Consider the following 27,963-nt stretch of genomic DNA (forward strand, 5'->3'; position numbering starts at 1 on the left):
ATTAGATTACGAGCATCTAGCTGCTACTTACCCTCTTAATTTCTGTTCAACCAGCAAAGATGCGATTATGTTTTTCACACAGCTGCATTACCTCCTATTTTCTGCATGTATGTTTAAAAAAACGAGACGCTATAGTCAAACATTCTCAATGAAAGAGACTGAGAGCAGAGTTGAGTTATCATCAAAACCAGTTTGTGTTTTATTTCGAACAGTTTAGACACCATCAGAACCAGCCGTCATTCCCAAACTTCACTGCATCTCCACGGATTCAGAATGAACGTCAGACAGCAGCAGCCCCACAAATACAAACACCGAGAGGACAACCTGGTTACTGGTCCTTCAGATCAGTCTGTAGTCGCAGACTCTGCATGAACAAAAAACCCTCCTGTGTTCAGCTGGTACAAAAATATGCAACCATTTAAAAAGCAGATTCCCTTACTTGTGTTTACCTGACCTTCATTTTAACAGTGTTGGTCTCGGTGAGGCTGCTGCTACTTTGCACACTAAAAACATACATTAGAGGAGTGTTAATGATGCATTCAGTCACTGTATGTCCGTCACATACTGGGTTAAACACATTTATTTGGCGAGACTGAAAAGGGGAGTGATGTGGACGACCAAACGCTCTGAAGAGACAACTGTTAAAGGAAAAATCCACCTGTAGCTGTCCGTCGGTGCTTCTGACTCCTCCCCCACACCAACAAAAGCTGTTGCATTTCATCAATTTCCCATAATGCTGTTCAAAAAGCACACAGGGGATGCTTGACTGCTGCCTTCTGTTACTCGCTGACGTATATGCTTAATTTTAGATTAATAAAATCTATAAAACAATAAAAGCAATAATAAAAATGACCAGATGAAAATATTTCTCTAAAAGGAACTTTTTATATTTTAGGGTGCAAAAACTGGCCTCTGTCTCTCCACTTCTTTTCTTCTGACAATATTTTAATACTCTTGGAATTGAAGGTGTAGCTCCAAGGTTTCCACTCTTTGCTGATGACATTTTATTTTACAGTGCTTAACAAATTTATTAGACTACCACCGAATGTAAGGGTTAAGCCACAGCTGCTGTATTTTTACGTGTCTGTAAATTTGAGTATAAAAACAAGAATTCAGTTTGTTTTCTGCCTATTAAATATAAATATACAAGTTTTTAAGATATTTCTTCAAAACTTTGACAGGTGTTTTACTTCTTGCAAATGCTTTGGTTGGAAGAAGCCAACTTGTTTGCAAACATTTGCCAACTATTTGCAGAATGATAGTGAAACGGAGAATGGTCATCTTCAAAGTTGACTGGATTTGCTTATGGAAACATGTCAGTTTCAGGACATAAGGCACAGCTTTAACTTTCAAGGTGAACAATGGTTGCACACTTTTTCCAGTTAGTGATTGCAAATAGACGGCCATATTTTGTGCAACCACGGCAATCTGCCAAACCCAACGCAATAACAAAGTGGTTTTTGGTGTAATAATCTCTTTGTGACCGATTTCACCCATCGACAGCCGGCAAACTCCAGCAACCACTCCCACATCTTAGCTAAAAAGCTCCACATTACCTAAGATGTGGAGAACTTTTGCATTAGACATAATAACGGCATCTGCAATATCTATAAATTTCTGCTGTCAAGCATATAAATGTGAAAGTTAAATATAGTGAAACCTTTGCAGTGGAACTACTTGAAGCTCAATACTAATATATACCATCTCCCTCAGTTTCTCTCAATCCAGTATAGTCGTTTTTCTGTCTTCTTATAAACATTGATCATCATTAGAACTCAAACACAATCAGGACAACACAAAATGAAACAAACACCAACACCAGCTGCTGATTTATTTTAATCCTTTATGTAACCTAAAGTGGATTTTTCCTTTAACACTGTGATCGCATATCAGGTTTTGGACAGTCATGTATTTTTTTGCACACCAACATCTAATAAGAGAATGTCTATAAAGTGAGTGTATGTTAATAAACTCACAGCTCCATTGTGACCATTCCATATATTTGGGTTTGTTTGTTTTGGTCTGCCCGGTGTGCCAGATGGGTGGGGTTTGCAATTTTTAAAGCACCAGGCAGATTGAAGACATCAACCATAAGAAAGGTATCTTTGAGAGATAACGTACACTAATATTCTCGATCTAGATTTGTTGATTATTCCAAGCAAGCAATTATTTATATTCCAATAATAACATCTGTATTTATGTACACATCTCTCACTTCACACTCCCCAAATTAGATCAAAATAAATCCTCAGATTTCCAGAGCTGCCTCAGCAGACAATCAAAATTAGTAAAATACATAAAAATAAAAACAATGCAGAACATCAAAGGAAAAAACGTTAACATGGACATTCATAATAATAATAATAATATTTAAATAAAAAGAGCCTTGCTTCAACATAAGCATCCAACACATTGTTTCAATGAATTCTGGTTCTCATATTTAAAATAAAAAGAAAGGCTTCCAGCTGAATCTGTGGACTTCCATCTCCCTAATAATGTGCTTTTGTGCTTGTCTGTGTTTATTTACATCTTGAGTACACCTACACTTTGTTTATTTAAAAAAAAAAAGAAAAGGAATAAAAACAATATAAACATCATTTGGTATGTATGAACGCAACTTAAAGAGTCCACAGATTCTGTTGGTGTTTCAAGTCATTTGCAGCCAAAAACGACTTTCTTCAGATGTCCGAAAGTTATAAAACTACTAAGCCCCCAAGAAAAAACGAAACATAAAAATTGCGCAACACTTTCCTTTAATGTAGATTACTTCCTTTAAGTTGATTAGTTAAAGAGCAGCACAGACGTGAAAGAGATATAGTGTTGACTTTGAACCTTCGACTCATTGAGTGAAGTGCTTCGGATGCATCGTCAAGGAAGTCGCTCGATCTCCTCCCAGTCGTTTACACAGATTTGAGAACTTTGAGCCAAATGAGGTATTTGTTGAGTTAAACTGTTTGTAGTTGTAGTTTTATGTAACATAAATGGACAGAATGACTTTGGAAGAGGCTGACAGTGATTTAACTTTACCCACCCGATCTAGATTGGTCATATTGCTATTACCTTGAAACCAAGATAACTTGATCGGTTGGATAACCCATATTTTGCAGGATTCTGCAACATCCGGAGCTAACAGACACACGTCAGCTTTATACTGAGGAAATATAATATAGGCGCTGCTGAAAGCAACTTTATGCAAACTAGACAGGCTAAATCTCACCTAAACCTAACCAGTGTGCAACAAAGGTCCATATTGGGTGAAAAACAGGGTCTCCTCCTTCCTTTTGTGTTCAACATGGCCATTATAGCATTAGAGCACCAAAGCTAGAGGACACCTGGTGTGTAAAGGATGCATCTGGATGAGAATGCGTTGGAAAAAGCAGGTTAAGGCCAGGGCTCTGGCTGCACGACGTCCAACTTTAAACTTTCTCATGCTGGCAGAACTAAGAGAAAGGCTTATGCAACAAAGAGAGCGAAATCCACAAGCTCACATTATTTTGTAACATATTTTGGCTGCTCTGTGTTACGGACATAAAACCTGAATGATGATAAAAAGTGTCACTTTTCAGAGCACTTAAATCACTCTCTGAAGAAATGAAAATTACTTTGCAGTATTTTGGGGGATGTGATACGCCTTCAAGACTCAACCTGAATTCCCTTACATTTGTTTACTTTTTACCTCTGGGAGTCAGGGCTTTGTGCCAGGTTGTGGTAAAGTGAAAACACTGTACAGCCACAAGCATGAATGCTGTTACTTTCACTAAATTGCACGATTGAAGGACAAAATGACAAGTTTTCTGACAAATATTTAAAAGTGCTTGTCAGTTTTAAAAGCGGAGACAGCGACTTCACCGTATTGCGATGCACCCAAAATCCACATGTCACAGGTCAAGCAGCAGCCCTATTTTTTATTTATTTTTTTAATTTGACTGTACATGTTAACATTCAAAACTCAACAGCTATATAATATAAACACCTTAAAGGCTGCATAGAGCTTTTTTTCCAAATCCGCTTTGCATCTGCTGTAGCTCTGTTACGAAGGAGTGATAGCATGGAGGCTTATCAGCTTAGGAGTGTAAAATATACAACAAAATAACTAAACTCGGGTTAAAAAAAAAGAAAAAAAAGTGTAACTATATTTGGTTTGTGCAATTATTAAGAAAATAATGGAGGCGGAAAGGGTTAACCCACAGCTGGAAAGCGAGACCGAGGCTTTAAAAAGGCTTCTGCTTCTCCTCAGATCAACTCAATCAAACCCTGTTTGTAAGTTTTAATTCTGTTTCTCAAAGTTGGCAAGTTTAAGATCTTTAAATATTTGGTCTTCATCATACTAGAGAAACGCAGTAATTTGAAGACCTGAGTTCAAACACGCAGTCAGGTATGCAAGAAAATGTGTCAAACATGTTGTGACCCTTAAAATCTTATATTCCGAAAGTTTTATTTGGAAGCAACTGGAAGATGTGACGCTGGACTTTCAGACATTTTAAGGACAAGAAAGAAAAAAAAAAAAAGAAGAAGAAAAAAAACCCCCACTTCTGTGTTCTGTGACTGTACTGGACACACAGCCCTAGAGACCAGCTGGCGGCATTTGGCAACCACTGGTTGCTAGGGAAAATTGTATGTTCCTAGATGGGTTGGCAAGTTGTTTGCTCTCAGTAGCTAGCATGGAACTGGTCCCAAAGAGGTATACGGCGCTGAACCGAATGCCCCCTTGCGATTTCTTTGGTTGCTAGCAGGTTGCCATGGTGACCGGTAGTTTGCATTAAAGGACTCAAAATACTCGACAGCAACTGCAAAATGTGTGACGCAAACTGGAAAACCGAGACCTTTAAAGTCAAATATCGATAAAGCGACCACAAGTTGGAGGTTTTGGATGCAGTACCCTGGCAAAAGCAAGCAACCACTTGCCAACTGGTTGGAGGATAAACTTTTGGTCACCAGATAATCACCGACCTGTCTGTAGGCCTGTGTGACTGAAGCCTTGCCAATCAGAATTCAGCACCACTAAGACGGCAGCAGAGCCTGTCAGCAGTTTTAAGATGAATCTGTAGTAAAGAAAGCTTGAAAAAGTTCTAAATGCAAAAGGTGTCTCTCAGGTTTCTAACCCCTAATGGGGGGTCGACCCTTTGGAAGTAGTTGTTGTTTTTAGACATGAATAAGTGCAGTTTCTTCCTTAAAGCTGAGAAGACCAACATCACCGAGAATCTACACAAACACATTCATCTGTAATATCATCTGAAATTAGAAGAGAGAAAGTAAACATAAATCGTGGTTATATTTATGAATTTTACTATGTAACCCACTTTTACCCCTCTAAAGGAAGACTGCAGTTAATCATTTTTTGTCTAACCTACCTACATATGCAAGTTTTACTTTTTTCTTTTTTTTAACTAAGGAAGAAGAAATCCTGCCCAAAATTATCCAGTTATGTGATCACTTGAAGCACTACTTACTGGAATCACTAAACGCTCAGCTGATTAATTAGCTTCAATCAGCTGCCCAGAGTAGCGCTAACATTCAAGTAACTCAATTTAGCCCAGGCTGCAATTTAATGAGCATTTCAGAAACAGTAAGATAACCACGATGCAGCTCATCTCACAGGATGCTTCGCCCCTAAAGCTGAAGCTGCTGTTGATGCTGAGGAGGGGAAGCCATTTAAAAGCGGCCGAGACAAACATGCGAAAGAGACGGTCTTACTGCAATAAAATAAACCGTGTAGCCGAGCATCAGCGGATCACATCCGCAGACCTTTAGCATCACTCAGCGTTACCAAAGGCTGCAATTTACGATTCTGGAGTGGAAAACGTGTTATGTAAAAACCTGACTGCCTGCCAGAGCTGCAGCTGCACGAAAAACACTTAAGCCAGAGTCAAAATTGGCGTGGCTGAAACTGCGAGATGAACCAGCTGTAGAAGGGTAAAGGCGTGTGTGCGCAGAGAGGCATCCATAAGCACATGAGACAAACTCGACAAACTTCGACACTGCGTGTCGTGTAGTGTGTAAAGTGGATATCAGAGCTGACTTAAAGGGAAAAAAAGCACTAGTCTCATAGTGCGTCCCTTTAAAAAGAAAAAGAAAAAGTACAAATGTGCATATTGTGGCATCTTTAAAAAAGTCAGACATGTTACAACAACACATCCTCGAGAGCAAAGGAGCGTGTGCTTGCTGTCAAAACCATGAGAAGCTGGCATTTTAAAAATTAGCTTATGCTGTTGAAATACTTCCTTTGAGCTCTTTTCCCTCCCCCACTGTGGCACCACGAGTGGCTTTAGACACTCTAGACGCTCTGGAATCTAGAACAGGACTGTTGGTGATCCAAAGGATTGGATTAAAAAATATAACATGTGGCAAAGTATTCTTTTCTTTAAACAGGGTTGTTTAAAAAAATTATATAAGCTGCAAATTGTACTTTTGGTCAACGGGTTTCACTTTTTTCTCTTTATTTTTTTAGTTAAGAATTTTAAACCTGAAACAAAGAGCCTTACTCATGAGTGTGGGGAACATTTCAGTTCCATCAGCACCTCCCTGGTGGCTGGTTTCCATTTCAACCATCGCCTGTAACACTGCGCAGGACGCGATTGGCAAAACTTCACTATACAAAACACCGCAAACTATCATCCAAGCGCCGCGCTCACATTCAAGCCGTTCACTCACTACAAGGTAGTGTCAGTGGTTTTGCTGTGACAGGTGGGACGTTAAAGGAATCTTTGGGGGAGTTGCGTGTCAGTGCAACAAGCCACAAAAAAGGCCGACTCGGACCTTAACCCCCCGACACCAGTTGCACCCAAAACAGCTGGTTATGCCGCATCATCTTCTCCTGCTCGTCCTCCACATGTCAGGATTGGTCAGTCTGCCCACAGTGCAAAGCGAGTGTTGTGGAATCTGCCAGGGGGTGGGGGAGTGGGGGGGTTCTAGTGGATGTTTTTTTTTAAATATATTTTTAAGGTGCTCTGCTGCAGCAGTGTGGACACAGAGGATTTGAACGGTAATCCAGAAGGCTGTCACAAGACCTGCCGCACACGTCTCAACCCGTCCCGAGTGGCACTCCAGTGCAGCTCCGCCTACAGGAAATAAGCCTGGATACTTAAGTGAGGGCGGAGCAGGTGGCTGCCATAAGCCCCTCCCCCCTCTGTTGAGTGACAGTCTGTTGGGGACTTACGACCGCCTTGGTTCAGTCTCTCGACTGGTAGAACAGGATGTATCCTGACTCAGAGTTCTTGGAAATGTCCGAGGTCAGACCGTAGAACTCTTCGATCGCCTGCGCGTCAATTTTCTACGAGAGAAGACGACAACAGAGGTTAGAACCCGTATCAGGATACAGTAATAACCTGGATCTGGTTCTCCTTGTTTTTGCTTTCAAAGCAGTGTTAACTTCACTGGCCAATAGGTTTCCAACACCCCCAATAAACAAAAGACAATAACTAAATAAAAACTAATACAAGAGGACCGAAACCATGATGAAACAAGAGTATACACATGGACAAATGAGACGCTGTAACTCTCACCGGTTAAAACTTTGATACTTTATATTTTATTAAACTGAATCAAACTCAGCTGTAGTCTATTAAACTTAGCACAAGAATTTGTCTTCGTCAATGATTCCGACGGCCCCGTAAAATGAAAATGCAATGTCATATAACAGTTTTAAAAATATATATATCTTACAAAAAAGAAAGGAAAAAAAATATTTACGAAACTTATTCTGCAAAGTTACCTAATTTTAGGCATTTAAAAAAAAAATAAAATAAATAATAATAATTTGAATGATAGTTTCTTGCATTTTCTGACCATGATTTTTAGGGCACCTCTCCTCATTCATTTGGACAGAGGCTTCAAAATAACTATCCAAATATCTGCAAAGATGCACAAGTGGGAAGAAGAGTTTCTACGAGGATCCAGTCATAAAATGTGAGAATTAATAAAGTGCAGTTTAAAATGATCAATTTACTTGCGCCATTTTAGTAAATGTGTGCATAAATAAGGAACGAAGAAACAATATGTTTATATGGAAGGTTTTGTGTGCACAATTCTCAAAATGAATAAATAAATTACCATTTATTTATTTTATTGTACTGTTTTATTTATCTTCATTTTATCTTGTTTTCTGAATGTCACTTAAGCTTTTCTAGGGGTTTTTACATCTTTTGTTATTGGATGTCGTCTCTGAAAATTCGTTTTACATTTTCCACCGTGGTTGAAACATACCCTATTATAAGCACATCTAGTCTTGCTTATATTGATAATTGATGAATATTGTCTGGCTCCTATTCAATCCAGCAGTTTTCTGGGTTAAGTAAAGTTATGGGAGCTAGAAAACAAAAGCTGCACTTTTGGAGTGAAAGATATCGGCGTCATAATTGTAGAAAACTAAATAAGTTTGAGTTCCACGAGGAAACAGGCAAATGGCAGAAACAAGCAGCCAAAAAGGGATCAAAATAACTTATCAGAAAAAGACTTCAAGCTAAAATATAAAACAGAGAGAGGCATGCAGATTAAATCTCCACAAACCATAAAAAATAAGTTAATCTTTCTTCTCTGCAGACTCAGCAGAATCTTCCAGACCAGATGTCTGAGCGGGCCGAAGTCCCGCTGTAGTGGAAAAATACTGTGGAGTTTATATCAGTTTTAACCATCAGTCCCTGATGACTGACTGAGCTCTTTCCTGCAAACAGCAGGGTGATGTCTCCTACTGCCGAGGAGATTTAAAGCAAAATAAACCATTCTAACTGGGAAAATAACGTGTACGTTAGATATTTGATTTGGCTGAACTGCTACTGCGAATGCACAGAGAGGAGCACGTGTGTTTAAAATGACCTCCTAATGCTTGAAAGTATTTTCTAAAACACTAGCTGTGACCTCTCGTGCTATAATATAACCAAATCAACGCCTGTGTGACTATATAAGGAAAAACCAAACATTACAAGCATCATAAAAATGAATATTTTGGGGGCACAGGTGTCCTGAACTGCATTAAAGTATACTGTTTCACCTCATAAAGTGCACCCCGACTGTAGATGCCTACATGCCTCGTTTTCTGTCTTTTTCTACCACCCCTTTAGTATAAGGCAGTAAGGCTGAGCAGCTTAAAACAGATGATTATATACAACTAGAACTTTATACTTTTTCCCTCCGATTATGCTAATTAACTGTGATACAACATGGATGTGTGTATATCCACAAAAAGCTGCTTGAAGCTACAGAAAACTACACAAATCTGTAAAATGGTAAAGTTAAAAACAAACACACACACACACACACACACACACAATTAAAAAAAATAAGGACAAACTGCAGTTAGTTTTGTGGCTTTAAGTCATCGCTGTAGGTCAACCCAACAAACATAAGTTTAAAAAAAATATTATATAAAATATATATTTTTATATATGCTGTTGTGTTTTATCCAACTTTCCTTGTGTTTTGTGTAATTTTGCAGCATTTTTCCATTTGTAGGTGTTTTGTTAAGCTGCAGTGCATGTGAACTCTCAGAGCCACCGTACAATAGTGTCAGTTATTCTTATCCAACTGTATAGAAAAGTCTTGCAACGGCTAACGCGAACCAATTCATTCAGCATCCAGTTGGAACTGATGTACAGTGTTGGGAAGGTTACTTTTAAAACTTATTCCACTACAGATTACATGCCCCAAAATCTTTTTTGTAACGTATTCTGTTACGCTACTCAATGAGAGTAACGTATTCTGAATACTTTGGATTACTTTGGATTGAAGGTTAATCGCCATACCAATACCAACTAGAGTTTTAAATACTAATAGATAATAGATATTAATGAGTAACAGTAGGGTGGACATTAGGTAAGGCTGCACTTTTTGCAGCGACCTCGTATAGAAAACTATTGCGCGTATATAAAACAGGTCCGCAGCTCTGAACCGTAGCAAAGGGGCCTCTGGCTAATACGTCGGGTTCGTGTCGGGCTCGTAGCCAAAAACTAGCTTTACTTTGTTGTCTGGGTCAACTTTGCTAGCGAGAGACAGAGAGAGGCGTTGAAAGGCTGCTCCAACGGAACTTATTGATTCGGAGGAAAACACAAATATAGTGTAGTCGAGTCTTAATAGCTTACTTACAACCGGACTACACTGCCCATGAGGCTACATTCTTTAGGGCGATGCCTATAACACTCTGCCTACTGCCTTCATATCATTTTCTGAACAATAATTTTTAAAAATATTTCTCAGCAGAAATATTTCTGCTGAAAGGGCATAGCCTAATATATGAAACAGGAAAAGACTGCTGTGTAATCCCTTTATTTCAAAGTAACTGTATTCTAAATACCACCTCTTTAAACGCTAACTGTAACAGAATACAGTTACATACAAAAACAAAATACAGTACATATGCAGAGACCATTCTCACCAACTTCTACTGCAAACACAGTTCTTTTTCTCCCCCCCATAAGCAGGCTCCGAACACGACAGAAAGCCTATCCCATCTAGGGACGCAGCAAAATAAGCCTTTTCCTTGTAAATAACACTGTTAATAAAAATAACTAATCCTGACGTAGGTTATTTGAGAATTAATGAAGGACGCTAACACTGGCTGAGACTGTACATCTGCAGATCAGTGTCTCGTTTACCACTAACTACAGACTAAACGTCAGCAAGCTCTGGAACGCCTCATCGTGACCACTGCACAGCCAGCGAGCTGCTGATAGTTTGATTGCTGTGCCATACCTTTCCCTCTGGCATCAAGAAAGAAAAACATCAGACTGAAAGGTTACTTCGCTGAAACACAGCAGCACGCCGAAGCTTAGGCCGCGTGATGTGGCGGGCCGCCAGTGGCTAAAGAGCTACAGCAGGCCATCGGCTCACACTGCAAACTTAGCAGAGCTGCACTCCCTGTATGGCAGGGATATAGATGCTGGCAGATCTCCCTGTTTGGATTGATGGTTCATCAAAGTGTCACCATGTTATTTAATGTTTTTAAAGTGCTGCGTCTTTTCCTTGCTGACATGTCAGCTACTGAGATGACAGCGTGCTGAGTGGAGCTGGGAAACCGTTTAACGGGGGCTGAGCACTATCACGCTCCAAGGATGTCAGACTGTTGTTACTATGTAGACAGCCATGTTTTCCCTCCGCTGTCGCCACATCAGAGAGGAAAGCAGATGGTTTTGCAGCAGAAGCACACGGGTAATCAGCAGAACGGCAATTTCATGACAACCACACTCATCGGAGGGGGGGGGGGGGGGGGGGGGGAGTGAAATCATTAGCTGCTGTGTAAAAGTTCAAAATAACAGCCTCTATGTCTGCACCACCTGCTCAGAGACGGTGAAAATTAAAGGAGGAATGAGGGCTGGAGCACACAGAGAAGCAGTCTCTCATATTTGTAATGTAAAAAAAGTGCAGGTCATCTCAGTTTATAATACTACGACTGAGATGAGTAATGATTCAATTAAGAGAAGGTACACGGTGACCATGAGCGAGAAAGGAGAAAGATAAATGTCCAATAAAAGCAGGTATGTTCTCATCTCTCATCTTTTTTCCTTAATGGACACTTTTATCCACCCGTCATCATTTATCCCCATCGCTAAACCCAATTTCAGCTCCTCATCAGGCTCAGGTATGCAGGTCGGCCCGCTGCAGGAAGTCCAGACAAAACATTCGGGAGAGCCAGGATAGACTGTGAGCCTGGAATTCCTGTCTGGTATTGGATTAGATGGGAAGCTTATGTGGAGATGGGAATTTTAATCTTTCAGTGGGTGCTCAGTCTCATGTGAGCTGAAACGCTGATGCTCAATTTAAACAGTTCACACTTGTTTTACCACCTTTAAACCGATCTGGTCTTTTTAAGGGGGTCTGTTAGACTCATTATGATCATTTCCAGCTCTGCAGTTTTATTGGCTACGATTAATGTGAGCATCTGCCACTGTAACAGCACAAAAAAAGAGAAAGCTACTTATAGACGTCTGATTTCCTGTAAAATGCAGAAGATCGCTTCTCACCTCTACGATGTCGTCGTCAAACAGCAGCCAGAAGCCGTGGCTCTTGACGATGGTGATGTAGTGTCCGCGGTTTGGACCGCTGCAGGGCACAGACACAGAGACGCATTAAGAAATAAGACAGCAGAGTCATGATGATGCTCATCATCCTTACTGCCAGCGTGGTTTTGTTTTTGGTAGTGTTTGTGGGTCATTCTGTGTTAAACACGACAGCTGGAAAAGTTTTGAATGAATTCTGATAAAACTTTGTGGGGGTGTCGAGCAGGGTTATGTTAACAATCCATTACAATTCGGCTTACATCCAGTAAAGTCTTCAAGGTCTTCTTAATGATTTATTGGTGGCAAACTGACAAAAAGCCTGATAACTTGTAAGTGTGCTGTTTTTTTGTCAACATTTAAAAAAAACAAAATGCAACATTTGACCTCTGACCTCTCCTTCAAGGTCAATAGATTGACCTTCAGATCAAACTGATAATAAAGAAATAACAGAAAATTAGATCTATTTAAAACTATAGTATTACCTGTTGACTAAGTATTGTCAAGAGAATGAGCTCTCTGATTTGAAAAATGTGTAGTCTAAGAACATTATTACCTACTCCTACATAAACTCCTCATCCTATAAATACTATAAATTTTAAAGAAATTCTTCTTCTTCTTCGCAAAGTCAGAGATGGATTATTTTTTAAAAACTGGAAAAAAAAATCATTTATTGTGAAAATGTTTTGCTGTTTTTTGTTGTTTCACGTTGTCAAAAGAGACCAAAACATCGGTGATGAACCGACGCTGCTGTTAGAAAGATGTTCACATCCACACGCAGCACAGCACGAGACAGTCTTTGTGTTTATCCAGGACGTCTGTCCTCCTGAGGAAAGCTCCAGTGTTAGATTACATCTCATCAGCAGGAGGAACATAGTCGAGTGACTAATGACTCGCACATGCTCGCTTACACATCAGCTGACGTCAACTCATCGGCCGACCGGACTTAGCGAGCCAATGGACACCGATTCAAACAACGAGCGGCCCGAGGAGAACCGCAGCAATGCAGTGTTTACAGGGACACATGGACTTATTTCCTCTTTATATCTTTATCCAATAAATATCTGATGAATGAGTTAATGAGCAAAGTATTTTCTAATTAAAAAAACCCGAATAACTTTAGGAATATTCCCTCTGTCCTCTGAAACAGAATCAAGAGACAAATTACTTAAAACCAGATGTTTCCAAACATATTTCCATATCCTTTTATTTAGTGCATAATTGCAGGTTTAAAAGAACTTTCTGTAAAATTTAAAACTGTTAAAAAACTCCAAAGTCAATTAAAACCATCATAAAAATGTGAGTAAACAGCAGCTGTGACTCAATACAAAAATATCTGTGTACTGTGTTGCAAAGATATCGACTGAAGATCAACTAGGCTGGACTTTGGGGCAACGCCAATTTCAACCACAAGATGGCGCAATGAGTTACTTAATTAAATAAAGTTACCTTTATTTAACCAGGTAGCTGATTTTTATGCACAGTGGCAGCTTAAAGCATAAAGTAAAGCTTCTTGAGAGAAAGAATATCTCAAATTAAATAGCAGTGCGTTATGTGAAAACATCTACTGATATGCTGCCCCCTGGAGGTGAAGTGTTAATTAAATTTTGCTGTTAACAGAAAACCCAAGCCTCAACACATTAGATCAGGTACATACAGTCGATAAAGCTGATGTGGGTAGTACAAATTATAAATGTTTTACATTGTAACATCTGACACTACCGTAATACTACCAAGTGCATTTAACGTGATTGACCACACCACAGCTACCATAATGACATCCATCAGTGTTTGAAGTCGTGTTTTGAAGCCTTGAGGTGACCGTTTCCATGGTCGACATCTCGGTCTTTTAAAATTTGGCGTAATGAACAGCACGGTGGTTAACACCGTTGCCGCACAGCAGGAAGGTCCTGAGTTCAGGCTGAGGTCTTTCTGTGTGGATTTTGCATGTTCTCCCCATGTTTGCGAGGTCAGGGCTGAGAACAGTTTCTTCAACTGCAATTGAAAATAATGTTTAAACATTCTCTTTTATACCATCAGTATAACGTCTGGGTCATTGAAAGACTGAGAAAACAGCGAGGATTTAATGAGTGACAAGGGGAAAAAAACAAAAAACCTTTCTGTTATTTTACATGGAAAAGCCCAATCGCATTATTCACTGGACACACCCTCACAAAAACACAGTGGGATGATGATAAAGGTCGGCTTACGAAAGGTTACAAAACTGAAATGAAGCCTTATTTCCATCTGGTTCATAAGTAGAGTTCACATCAGAAGAAAGATCTGGAAACTGAAATGTCGGCAGTTTGTTGGAGCAAAATTTAAAAAAGAAATAAGAATAAAAAAAAGGTTGGGGGAGGGGTGCTATTTATATGCAATATAGAAACACTTAAAACTCTGATAAGTATTAAATGGTTTTATAATCATTCAGCAAATTACTCACATATAATGTGAACAATGTCTGCTCCTCGGACTGTTATGAAGACTAAATGACTCATTTCAACAAGACTGTTTACAAGCTTGATCTGCTCATTTTTAACCATACAACACAAACTAGACTAGTTTGTGCTCTACTGCACGTCTTCCACTCATGCAGCTGCAAACATTCACATCAAGTTCAAGACAAAAAATTTAAAGTGAAATAAAACAATAAACTCTACCTGCCACAGTGCACGACGACAGCCACCAGGTCGTACAAACGATCCGGGTTGGTTGCGTCCCCGGACGTGTTGAAGAGGCGGAGCTCCAGGGGGAAGACAACGCGATAGGACAGTTTGGTGTAGCGGTGCAGCTGGTCCATGTATTTAAAGCGCTTTAGGTGGAGGGCGAGGATCATGGGTAGCTTCTTTACCCTCATCCTGAGTGAGAGAGATGAGAGAAATATTGATTTAAAATATATATATTTCAGAGCAGAAAAATCTTTATCTTTGAAGACTGAATTGTTGGATGAAAAAAAGAAAAGAAAAAAGAACCTTTTCATTTCGAAATTACAAAAAGCAGAAACACAAAAAAGTACGATCGATCTTTCCCCAACAAAAACCGAGAGGCTGAAAGCTTTCCACGCCAGTCCACAGACCTCCTGTCAGGAACGAGGAGCACGTTTTGTGTTCCTCCCCCTAATTTGGGAGAACCTTTTTCGTTTGTGCTGCTCTGCACGCTGCAGACGCTGGTGTCAGCATGGGCCTTTCAAGCTAATGGATGGTGCTTGGTGCACTTAGCGGGCTCTCAAAAACATTTGATGGTACGTATTTAAAAAAAACAAAACAAAACAAACAAACAAAATGTGGCGCCGTATGACGGACGCCATCGCGAGCAGAGAAGAAGACAAAAAGAAACTCATATCAAAGGGCAACACTGACAGAGGGACGTCCAGCTGCTGTTCAGTAGTTAATAATAGACTTCGCATTAGACTGACGCCCATGACGAACTTCTCAGAATGTAACAGGAAGGCAATGGTTGCTATAGCAACATCAGATGTGGTTTGTAGGGTACCGTCTAATGGAACAAATTTGTCCACTCAGAGAAACTTTCAAGTGGTTGTACTGCACTTACAGCTGTGTGACAGTTACAGGCTGTGATAACCGCTCCTACAGTCTGCAAAGCACTACAGCCCTGCACCGTCAGCGCCGGGTTTATCAAAACTCAAACATCAGTATTCATGGAAAACCAGTGTTTGGTCATCATGCAGTGAACAGAGTCAGCTGATAACATGCACGAGCTCATGCTTCAGCGATGATAGACTGATGTAACTCTGATGGAATAAAAACAAGAAAGTGACTTGTCTTAGATTTTTACTGAACAAATTACAGTTTATTTAACCCTCTCAGGCTCAAATTAAACTTTTTGTTGCTAATGCACAACCAAGTCCTGCAGTGGTACTTCTGAGTAAAAAAAAAAAAAAAAAAAATCATAAAATATGTATGTGGGGTAATCAGGTTGTTAGTTTTTAACTGTTGCAAATTGGCAACGCCTGCCTCGAGAGGGTTAAAGACTGTCTGATACGTTTCAATTTTACGTGTAACAAAACCTCAAGCATGCCCCCAAGAGCTTCCGATTATGCCTGAAGGTGCTTCTACCACCACTAAGAATATAACTAATTAAAATGTAAATTTAACTGCAGTTATGGCTCCCAACATCAATTACTTTTGAACAAGTTGGTTTTGTGGTTTCTAGAGATGTGCTTTTATCTCTTCTTTAACCCTATAACTGCACCATGTTTGATACGTGAGCTTGTGAGGCCGCTTTATCATCAGTGCTGGGTTTATTTCAGAGCTTAGCCAAGATGGAAAGTCTAGTAATGAGTGACAAACGTAGCTTTTCTTAAAAGTTCAACAAATGCGTGGCGTTTCAAAAGCTGCAATTATGATTTTCTGTCCGACTCGACCACCTCAGCGAGAGTTTTCCATGTCAACAAAATGCTTTATGTACTTGAGTCGCCACAGGTTGTGTACAAAAACAGAAGGAAAAAAAATTACAGCGAAATCTTGGATATGCTTAACACACACACGCACACACACTCAGGACACACTGAACTGCATAATGACTGCTCGCAGTGACCAGAGTGCCTGTCACACTCATAATCTGCAAAAAAAAAAAAAAAAGCAAAAAAAGCAAGTAGGATTTTTTGCACGACAACGACACAAGCCCACACACACACTCTCTTGAGTGCATCGCTGACACGCTCGCTAGCCGTGCTCCACATGACATGAAGCGCAAACGGTGGCTGGAAATAGCTGACGCGGTTATACGGTGGAAAAGCAGGTGGTTAAAAGTTATGCTTTTGTCACTGGAAATAATGCTGTGCCACTAATATTTTACTGTAATGCTGCTGCTGGCACCTGATGGTAACAGTTCAGACTTCGACGTCGGCAGCATGTCGTCTATGGCAGCGGCTCATTGATAAAGGATGTAAAAGGCCCTGCAGTTACTTACATTCGGAAATGCTGCTGCCTGTGAGCAGCAATAGCTGACGAAACGTTCAGTATTTTCATCCTGCATCATCAGAAATGCCATCAATGTTCATTTACTTCACAATAAAGTAAAGAAACACATTTTTGGCACTTGTTTTTAATTTAGGGCCCGTCAGAGACCTTTTCATACTGGATTTCACTGTTTACATTAGCTTCTCTGCACCATCTGAAAACCTGCTGAGACCAGCAGATCCTACAGCATGAAATGTATGCACTTAACAATCAGGGGGAAAAGCCTTTGTGAAAGAGTTCCCTGGTAAGAGCTCTGTGTGCTATCTGAAGGTCAAGTAACAGAGCTGGTTTAAAGGCAGCAAAAACAAAAGGTGATGAAAGAAAATCAGAAAAGTCACGTGATGATGATGTCACTCACCTTTTCTGGGCTTCCTGTTTGCTGCGACACTGCTCGCAATAATACTTGTATTCACTGCATAATGTCTCTGTGTTACTGAAGCCCCTGATGAGCAGAAACAAACGCCGTCACTAAGATCAGCCAGCATCCTTTAATCGTTCTTTTATTTATTTATTGATCGCTAATAAATTCGGCGTACCTGAGACAGTGCGTGATCGACGTGTTCTGCTCCACATCCACAGACAGATCCAGGAAGTCCTCGTCTTTGCTGCTCACCTGAAACAAAAGCAAAGGGCGAACGCCCAAGGTCACATGGTGTGTCGTTATGACAACGACATTAATGACCTGATCGGTTAAACGAGCAAAGTGGAAAATTAAGATAAAAATTAATACTCAGTGTCTCACACAGATTTTACCTGTAGTCAAGTCTAGAAGCCAGATTAATGGCTTGCTGAGAGCTGGGTCGAGTTTCCTGTGTTACAACAGGCTCTTCTTTTAAAACACCGCGCTAACATAGACTGAACGCAGGTCCAGACTTTTGGGTTAAAATCATCTGGAAGTGTGATGCTTTCACCGATTTGTTTATTTACAGCTTATTCTAAGTGTCATATTGATTCTATTTAATATGGGCAAGCTGTCAATCTGCACCTTACTGAAACCACTGATTGAACCACAACAGTTTGCAGTCATCACAAATAAACAGCAGCACTGAGCTTGGTGATAAAATATTTAACTTCAAAAGTTTATTTTGCCCCTCTGTGTGCTAATCTCATTTGCAATGCTGTTGCATTCTTCTGTTTCGTGTTCTTTGGAGATTTGACACTATTTTATAGTCATCTGATCATGTCTCTGACTGGAGGACGTGACACTCGGAGGGATTGTTTTGTGCAGAAGAAGAGTCATATAACCTGGGAAGGGTTTTCACATGAGCCCACAGGAAGCCCTGCTTTAACACAGAAATTTGATAACCCCCATCGTCATACTTCTTCACACCATCATCATCTCTGACTGGGGTTTCAGGTTTTAGAGAACCAGATAACACAAAGAAAGCCTGACTTTGAACTTGGACAATTAAGAATATGATTTGCTGAGACTGATTTTGGTGCTACAGCCAGCTGGAGGCAGTCACAGATACACAAGACATGGGCCTTCACAAACACTCCAGAATACACACTCTGTTTGACAAGGGAACAATCAGGGAACAGTCTGGACTTCCTGGAAAACGTAACTACTATAGGATTTGGATGAGAGGGCCGTTCCTCCATAGACTTTACTTTAATTGACCATTAAAAAGAATTCAGGTTTAAAGTCACGCCCATCTTCTTATACTGATCTGCAGTTCAAACTCCGAGTACTCGAGCCACTCACAGCTTCACAGTTGAGGCAGCGCGTCTCGTTGGTCAGCGTTCCTTGGAAGATCTCGTGCACCCAGGTCTGCTGCGTCTCCTTCCCTCCTTCCACTTCTCCACCTCCTCCTCCTGATTCGCTACTGCCTCCTCCTACTCCCCCTCCTCCCACTCCTCCACCTCCATTCTGAACCAGTTTTCCGTTCTGCTGCCGCTCCTGGCTCTTCTCCTCCTGGAGAAGGTCAGCGATGGTGTTGAGAAGGTAGTTGAGGAATTCGTGGGCGTCCTGCTGCATGTAGTTGTCAAACAGCTCTGAGAGGAACAAAATAAAAATAGCAAGCAGAACGAAACATAAACAGAAAACATAAAGATATATAGAGGCGTGAGAATAGAGAAGTGGAAAGAGGAATATAGGAAATAACAGACGTGAGAAGAAAAGAGAACAAAGAATAAAGAGCAATCAGAATGCTGGCAATGAGAAATATAGCAAATCAGGAGCCTGTCGTCTTCTCCTACATCTGCTTTCCCCTTCAGGATCTGGCTGACAATTATATTTCTTCAGCTGCGATAACCCTCCCCTTCCTCTCATTCTTTTCCTTTCCCCACTCCATCTGCCTCATCCCCTTTCTCCCCCGCCAGCCTCAGCTGTGCTCGTCAATAGTGAGAGGAAGTGGGGTTAAAACAAGCGACTGACGGAGGAAAGTCTCGGATTTTACTTCGACTTTTTTTTCTTATTTCGTACACAAACAGCAGCTGCACAATCTGGCAGAGCTGCAGAGTCGAAGCGTTCGACCTCAATGAATATTCTTTCTGAAAAAAGAAAAAACAAAGTTCAGCATCATGCAGAGTCACTCACCATTTTCCTTTCTCAGCCGTGAGATGAATTTCTTGGGCGGGATAACGCCGACTTTCTTCTTCTGTGTGGCGATGCTGTTGAACAGGTCAGCCAAGCAGGTGAGCAGGGACTCTTTACGGCGAGGCTGCACCTGAAGAGAAGAAGACGGAGATAGTCAACGTTACGCTGTAAAGGCCTCAGCAACTCAGAGATAGTTTAACATTATCTTATGGTACTACACTAGCCTGAACCTTGATACTTGATCTACTCTATGGAAGTCAGGTTATGTGAACTATAGCAAAGAATGAATGAATCGTCAGTTAACCTAAATCTTTCAATGATGAGGATGTGCACATTCTGGACAGAGAGGAACGCTGGTTTGAGCGGGGGGGGGGGCAAGGAGGCCATTTACAAGATAGACCATCTCTGAATCGAGGAGGGTACATCCTTCACTATCTTACATTACTGTGATTGCAGCCATTCCCCAACTCTCTCTAAATGTTGACAAACTAAGCAATCTTATGGCTCCATCACAACAGAGTCAAAAGAGGATGACAACTTCCTTGCAACTAGTTTGCTCCGTGATTTCACTGAATTTTAGTAGTTGGTTGCCCAGATGTGGAGTACACAACACTTGCAACCTCTGGACAGGCCCATGAGACTCTCATGGGATTAACTGCCAACGTGCAATTTAGTCAGTCTGCACTCATGAGGGCACTCACTGCTTGCGTCACATCTTTTTGCAATAGAGGACTTCACTCAGCTGTTTGAATTCTGGTTATGGTCCTACATAAAATCAAGGCTGTGGAGCCCCGGTGTAATTTTGCAGTTTGATAGCCGTCCTGCAGCAACTAAGTCAATATTTGTAAAGGAAGGCTTCTAAGAAATCCAGATCCAAATACAAATGAGTTCAAATAAGCTCAAATTAACACATTCAAAGAGGAAGTTGAGGCTATCAAATGGCTATAATGGTATACAAGATGAAAACCTATGAGAACCATTGCACCACAAACCAAGCACCAGATTTGGCTCAATTTAAACATCTGCTTTTTATGAAAACTTAAACGTGTAACTCTCTATCATATCAATATGGCATTTAGCTGTGTGTGCATTCTGTCAGGGCACCAGGTTTCATCTCAACAGTTCGTCTCTCATTACTTACCTTGTACGCCAGCACCTTCTCCCTGAACGGTCGACAGAAGTACAGAGCCTGCAGCACCGAGTTACAGTAGCAGGTGTTTCCAAACTAGAAAGAAAAAGGAACAGAGAGAAGGCCAGGGGATTTAGAGGAAGGCACATTTTCTGCTCGTTTACACCAAATAAGCCACAGCAGTGCTAAAGAAGTGGCCTGACAACTAAACATCCGGTGTGAATCTTCAAACAGACGAACATGATTAGTAGCTGCTGGCTGTGCTCTGCAGTCTGCAGCAGGTAAACAGGTGCACGGCCACCACCAGATACTTACATTAACCAAGCCAAAGTAGTGTTCATTTACGGGAAACTGTTCCGGTCCAATCTCCTTTTCCAAGGCAGAGGCATTGGCGCCCTGCAAGCAAAGAATTAAAACAAGGAAAAGAATGACTGTTTTATTTATTTTTTCCTGAACATTTTCATATTATTTTGGATGTGTAACAACTTGCAGTCAGTGTTTTTGTTTTAATGAAAAATGATCCATTGAAAACTTCCTTTGTCCTAATTTCCTCCTCAAAGTTTCCAGTTTTTCCTGCTCTGTTTTCTCTCTGCTCTGTTGGACTTTCAGCCATCTGCTTGCTGCAGCTTTGTTTTTCACTTCACATCCTCGGTTTCTGCATTTTATTTTCCTCTGCACACTGACGAGCCCCATTAATCACATCTACATATATGTAACCGTTTAAAAACATGCTGAAAAGCAATTTTATTGATACCCAAAATGTGAAAGCTGACTAAAGTGAGGGCAACACATTCCGTCAATCTAGAGGGATAGTGTTGCATGACTTGAACATAACCTGCTGCGGTCCAGTTTGTGTTCAGCATTAGTTACCATGGCGATCTAGCCAGGTAAAAAGAGAAGATGCCTTCTTGACACCGAGAACTCGGGACTTTAGGCTCAAAGACATGACCACAATTATTCCCAATGTGTGCAAAAAGTTAGCAGTCTCGTTTCCTCTGAAGTATTTGTTACACAGACTGGGCCGCCCAGGTCGTCAAAGCAACTTTTATTCATCAAGATAGCAGTCTTATTTTATTGCCATCAGTTTGTGACTGAACGGGGGCGAGTTGACCCTTGGACTGATTGTGTCACAGCTGCTCAAAACTTAACGTCAGTTAACAAACTAGTGCAAACGAGTCTGATCGGAACGTCACAGATTTAAGGCAGAAATTTAAAACATTTTTAAAAATCCCTCCACGAATTGTGACGTAGCTTCTGCAACGACAACTTAACCACAAAAATGACACAAGCTCATGGCAGCATAACCAGAACAAAACCAGCTGCAAACTGGTCGAGTCAAACCCACTACTGCACTGGCACAGCTGAATCAGGCCGACTGCTGTGTTTGTCAATTAGACAGCAAGAGTGACTGCCTGAATCTGACTGTTTGGAGACAAGTTGCCTAAAACCAGGAGACCTGCTGTGCAACTGCTCTGTGACTGTGGTGACCCGCAAGCTGAGGGTGTTCCACACCTCTGGTCGCTAGAACTGTTTTCAATTGCTGAGCAACCACCGATTTCTATTGTTGCAACGAGGCTGTAGCCCTGTTTTTATAGCTTTAACGTGACTGAAACATTAGTCCCACATTGATTAATCCCACAATTAATCAAATTTGAACCCCCATCGTCATCAGGCCATAACTGGACCCTACAGAGGTCACACAGGTAGTCTTATTCCTCCAGGTCGGCCATTGCGAGAATGAGCACTTCCAGAGCTACAAAATGACCTCCAGCAGAATGTGAATGTCTCTCACCAAACAATCAGAAACAGACTTCATGAGGGTGGCCTGAGAGCCTGACGTCCTTACACAACTCTACCACCCCACAGTTTTCTGTAGGTCGATCCTGATGTGGCATCCTTCCATTCCTCACACATTACCCAGTCCATATCATATTATAGATATTCAACATGACTTTTTCCCCCCCCGTTGAGAGCTGAGCTGTTTTCTTTGCAGTGCATTTTGCTTCTATACTTCCACTCAGGGCAAGCCTGCAAAGAAGCTTAAAGTAACATAACAAAGTGAAAGCACTGCCCTGTTGATTTTGTTTTGTGTTTGAGCTGCAGTAGAATAAATGTTTTTTAAAAGAAGCACTGCATTTATGTGAAGTGCATTTTGACAGATTCGTAGCACAGCGTGGATGTGAAAGCAGGGCTGTGTTTACGTGACAGTGCAATAAAAACACTTCTGAATAACACTGACATATAACCCTGCAGTCCTGCTAGAAACCAAGGATTAAATTACACCAGCGGGGAGAAACAGTGCGAGGCGAGGGGCATGATGATGATGATGATGCTGCTAACGCTTTCTAAAGTCACAGACAAACACGACCCCCGAGCAGCACGGGGCTGTAAACAAAAACAAACTCACTGATCTCAGAAAGGCAAACAAAGACGACAGCAAACATCTGCGTGCAGAGTGAGACGGTCTAAGCGTGCTCTGAAATCACACATTTTAATTAACTCGTGCTTTCTTTTTTTGGGTTATGCCGATTCTGAAACGAGCTGCACTTCCTGCACTGGTGGAAATGAAAGTTGAAGTGAAGTCGGGGCAGCACGAAAGGCTGTTAGAAAACAGCGCGAGTGGAAACTCTTAAGTGGCTGTTTTGTCAGACACCGATCGGGTTTGTTAATCATGACGATCGGTCGGGAGGATGCTAGGAAAGCATTAGTCTGTCTGCCCTTTCCTGCCCCCGTGCTCCGAAATAACTCGAGTCCACGAGACGAGCCGCGTCTGCTGCGTTTTAAAAGAAAATGAAGCTTCTTTCCTTTATTTCTGCGGATTTTTTTTGTAATCTTCCCAGCTCAAAATTAGTGTTTGAGTGGTGACCAGGCATGTAAGCATGACTGATCGGAATGTAACTTTGGGAATGAGTGTGTAATAACGGGTTTTATCTGCTCCCATCTTTTCTTATAAAGCGTGACAACGAGACTCATTTCTTCTGTCTCTCCTCAAAGTTCACACTGAACTACAAATATATCGATATCTACCTACTAGACCTCAAGCAGCTGCTCTCCCTGAATACACTTTTAAGGTGGTTTAAGTTGGACCAGGGTCCTGTACTACCAAACAGTGCAACAATCCGAGTAACGTTATTTACTTACTATTGACAAGTCAGCAGGCGGTCATGGCATATCTGTTAATCTCTAATCTCGAACTATCTGTTACCATAGTGATGTAGGCTAACCCAGGGTTAACCCTGGTACTTTTTTTTTAATTGAAATCTCAGTAAACTAAACTGAAACTTTACAGTTTGGTTCAGTTATTACTAACCCTGTTTGTTGAGGTTTTAGGCTTCATCGCGTGGAGCTTAGCTGTGTGCATGTTCATGCGTGTTACTAGTCTACGCAACTGCCATGGATTGGACAGGATTTTTTTTTTTTTTAAATCTCACACCATATTATCCTGGTTCAGTTAAGGTTAGATTAAATAATTATTTTTCTTTTGAAATTTCCCGATACTCTGGCCACATAGTGCTACTCTCAGCTGCTCCCTTATTCACAATTAGGCCTCTGTAGCCTTGCATGTTAATTTGGCTGATTTTCCCCCCCCCAATGGACGCACAGCCACAGAGGGGGATTTATGGTCCCTCTTTGGATCAAACCAGAGGATCTTTTGCTTGTCAGGTGAATGTGTAAATAATAAGTAATTTAAGCTTCTACTTTTAAAAATACAAATCCACCTTCGATGGAAGCAAAGGCAGTTTGTTTCAAAGATGCACTTCACTGCTCTGTTGTGGAAACACCAACGCTCTGAACCCTGCAAAGGTCCTCCGCCTCACACGTCAAAGGCAGACGAACGCTTGAATTCGGCCGTGCCCCGCTGTGGCTTGTGCAGCTTTTGTTTGTGGCTTTCGCACTTTCCATACGACCAAATCAACTTTCTGTGGAAACAAGCACCATCCGGCCAGCACCTCGTAGCCCGCAAAGGTAGCAGAGACGAATCAAACTATTTTTTTTTCCTGTCTCGTAGATGCTGGGCTGTTACAAAACACTGGATAAGAGCTTACACACGGGAACAACAAATGACTGACAAAGACTGCAGCAGGCTTCTCCAAAGCATCTGTATCACCATCTGTCCTCCTCTGAAAGGTGCAGCACATGCAAACAGGACAAGTTACAGTCAGAGGTTAAGCTTGAAGCAAACGCAGAGCTGGTCACATTAACAGGAAACCAGGCAGTGTTAATGTCTCACGTTTTCACCTACAGCTTCTCTTTAACGAGTGGAGTGTGTCTGGGGAAATCTTATTTAACTCCTTACAAAGCATTACATGTGCAAACGTAAACATGGCTCCAGATCTGATAAAGAGGGCGGTATAAAAAAAGCAAAAAGAAAATGCACAGTCACTCCCAACAACTTTGGTTTCCTTTAAACTGTCCGGACTCTTCTGCCTTGTTGAAGGCTTCTTTATTTTTTTATAGAAGTAAAGCCAAACTATTAGCAGGTTCACGGTGGGGGTTGGGGGGCATCCAGGGTGTATCCCATGACAGGAACTGCTGGAAATTTTCCACCAGTTACACATGAACAGGCAGCAGTCAGCTGGCTGAGCTGTTTACATCCGCCCATTGTCTGCCTATCACACCTTTGACTTACATACGCAATGGTACAACAACAACTTTGTCATTTTGAAGGCCCGTAAATTTTATCCAGCCGAGTCCAGAGACTGCTGCCGTGAGAGCTAGCATGCTAGGCTAGCTAGTTTTCGCCCTTCTCCGCGTAAACAAACCGAGGCTGGCTGTTAAAACACGCTTTGTTTCCCCGTGAAGCTCCTCTCCCTCTTTCCACACAGAGGTGCAGGATAAGCACTGGTAAACTGATGCTCCTCGCAGGCTCTACAACTTTCCCGAGAAACCCTGACTGACTGATGTTTTTTTCTTCTTTTAATTATGTTGTCCTGTCTGTGAGGTTAGCGAACAGGCTAGCGGAGCAGCTACTAGCCTAGCGTCCCTGGGAGGGGGGACCGGACAGAGGCGCAGCGTATTCACGCCCCGCGGATAAAGGCACCGGATTCGGCTTCTTACCATCGTACAAATCGAGGCGATCTTTCGGACTGTCATCAGTATTTCCATCCGTAAGCCGCCATGTTGGACCGAACCCCGATGGTGAAATAATCAGAGCCGCTGCGGCTGCAGAGTTCCGAAAGAGCTTTCTGCCCCTGTTTGATAAACCTGTCAGAGTACACGGACCGACAGAGGGAGCTTCCGGGGAGGGGGTTGATTTTCAAAATAAAATGGCTTAACGTATCCTTTACTGTTAAGCAGGTTTACAGGTGTGGTCAAAAGTTGTTTTTTTTTCTTGGGCATGAATTTCACTGGCCATTTGAAAGCTTTAAATAATGTATTTTAGAGCTGTTCTTTTTCCTATCATTGTACAGTACTAGCTAGCTATCAAGTTAGCTAGCTGCTAGACTCTATTGAGGGAAAATGAGGACAGTAGTAGGATAAAAAAAATGGTACAGTCTACTAGAAATAACCACCATAGTTAGTAAAAGTAAGAGTGCCACAGGTACATAGCAGGGGCTTTATGCTGTGAGAGGGAGCGAAAATTGTATTTATAATAAAAACAAATAGAATAGTAAGACTGAGATTGTGCTAGATACTAGTGCAAATTGCATTCATAATAATATCAGGGCACTCCAGCTTCCCTGACTTCTAAAAACAAGAGTTGCATGCACAAATGTAAATTTATGTTGGATTCACTCAGATAGGCTGTGGTGTTTAAATGGTTGTTAGTTGGTGCTAAAGTGTGACAAGAAAATATCCTGCTACACTATTAAACCCACATCACCAGGTTGAACTGTTAACACAAGGCAGGATGGATCCATGCTTTCATGTTCTTTACACCAAATTCTGACGCTACCATCCAAATATGGCAACAGTCATCGAGATTTATCAGACAAGGTAACACCTGGTGTGGTCTTCTGCTGCTGTTCAGAGATGCTCTTCTGCATACTTTGGCTGTAATGAACAGGTACTTGAGTTACTATGCATTATTATCAGCTCGAAGCAGTCTGGCTGTTCTCCTCTTACCGCTGGCATCAACATCAGTAGATATTTTTTATAGAAGTTGAAAAAAATTCCACTAAAATCTAATACGCCACATTTGACTTTTTCATATTTTCTGGATACTTTGTGTTTGTTTTGGTAATATATAACATCTGACCCACATTGTCTCACACAGGTATCCTGATTATTAAATGAATAATAATTAAAAAAAAAAAACTAGAATATGAAAGAGAAGACTTAAATGAGACCAAAAATGAAAGTTGTAAAACAGACTATAGTTACACCAAGAGCTTGATAAAGAGTGATTTAAGGGTGGACTTGTAAAATCTATACTGAACTATAATGAGTGATCTGGATGAGGGCTTGGAGAGTGACGAAGGAGAGGCTTGCAGACAAAATCATGTTGTGGAGCTGTTTTATGGTTTCCAGTTAGTTTGTGTTTCTTTGTTAAAATTTTGGTCCCGACTGTTGAAACAGTGATGTGTGAATAACAAATTTGCAAAACTTGATGCAATCACATAATTAGACAAGTTAACTAACTTATATTGTAGTTACACTAATTATTTCTCACAACTCAAGAAAACTAAAATCCTGTCAGGAGTTAATCTACTGACACTCTTATTTTATTTTGAAGGTTAAACACCCGTGGTTTTCCGGTTCTAGTGTCGCCGTCTGACTTCGCTGCCGTCCACTCGGGGAAGCTGAGAGGGAGGGTCGCCTACTCACAACTCAGACGGACTGAAGTTAGTTGGATTCTGTGCATGAGGCTGTATTTGGCGGGCGGTGCTTCCTGTGTCAGAACCGCTGGAGGAATAAAAAGCGTGTGGGTTGTTTTTTGTTTAAAATGAAATAAAATGCCTTTCATTACATTCCACTGCTAGCATCTAATACGAGCACTTATTTTCAACCCTTTTCAAAATCAAAAATATTATTAAAACATTTCTGTGGTTCTGAGTAGTTATTTGTCACAGTTATGTCTTAATCTATAAATAAAAGTATTACATCTATTTTAAACAGACAATCGTAAAAGCCTTTTTCTTAGCTATTGCATTTTTAATAGCTTAAATAATCACGTCAATTGTATATTTACGCAAAGATTTAAAAAGAAATATTGAAATTACAAACAAAATAAACACGTGTAACCATTGTAAAGTTGGGCAAAGTACATTTTTACATTTTTAAAAGCTTCTGAAAGTCTTGTGTGAAACTGAATGAGTGTTCAATGTGATGGCGACTATCTTTAACAATCAAAAATGTATTAAAATGGTTTTTTTAATCTACGACAGG

General features: G+C 41.0%; 1 protein-coding gene and 1 long non-coding RNA gene across 2 annotated transcripts; one reads left to right on the plus strand and one right to left on the minus strand.

Moving 5' to 3' along the window:
* Nucleotides 1-170: 170 nt before the first annotated feature.
* Nucleotides 171-25,833, minus strand: usp12b (ubiquitin specific peptidase 12b). The gene is made up of 10 exons (XM_004573402.6): nucleotides 25,693-25,833; nucleotides 20,950-21,030; nucleotides 20,647-20,730; nucleotides 19,506-19,635; nucleotides 18,672-18,961; nucleotides 17,503-17,579; nucleotides 17,325-17,408; nucleotides 14,645-14,842; nucleotides 11,952-12,030; nucleotides 171-7,270 (listed from the first exon to the last, which is right to left on the minus strand). Exons 1-10 carry the CDS (start codon nucleotides 25,738-25,740, stop codon nucleotides 7,169-7,171), a joined length of 1,173 nt encoding a protein of 390 aa, XP_004573459.1. The 5' UTR covers nucleotides 25,741-25,833; the 3' UTR covers nucleotides 171-7,168.
* Nucleotides 25,249-27,915, plus strand: LOC143416178 (uncharacterized). The gene is made up of 3 exons (XR_013096554.1): nucleotides 25,249-25,462; nucleotides 25,582-26,641; nucleotides 27,311-27,915. It is a non-coding gene; the product is annotated as an uncharacterized LOC143416178 (long non-coding RNA).
* The last annotated feature ends 48 nt before the right edge of the window (nucleotides 27,916-27,963 follow it).

This window comes from Maylandia zebra, linkage group LG3 (assembly GCF_041146795.1).
Source record: "Maylandia zebra isolate NMK-2024a linkage group LG3, Mzebra_GT3a, whole genome shotgun sequence".
NCBI classification, from domain to species: Eukaryota; Metazoa; Chordata; class Actinopteri; order Cichliformes; family Cichlidae; genus Maylandia; species Maylandia zebra.

Coding starts and splice junctions, on each gene's coding strand:
- usp12b (XM_004573402.6), bottom strand. CDS start 25,740: ATGGAAATACTGATGACAGTCCGAAAGATCGCCTCGATTTGTACGATG. Junction 18,962..19,505: donor ACGGCTGAGAAAGGAAAATG/GTGAGTGACTCT, acceptor TGTTCCTCTCAG/AGCTGTTTGACAACTACATG. Junction 14,843..17,324: donor AAACAGGAAGCCCAGAAAAG/GTGAGTGACATC, acceptor TCTCTCACTCAG/GATGAGGGTAAAGAAGCTAC.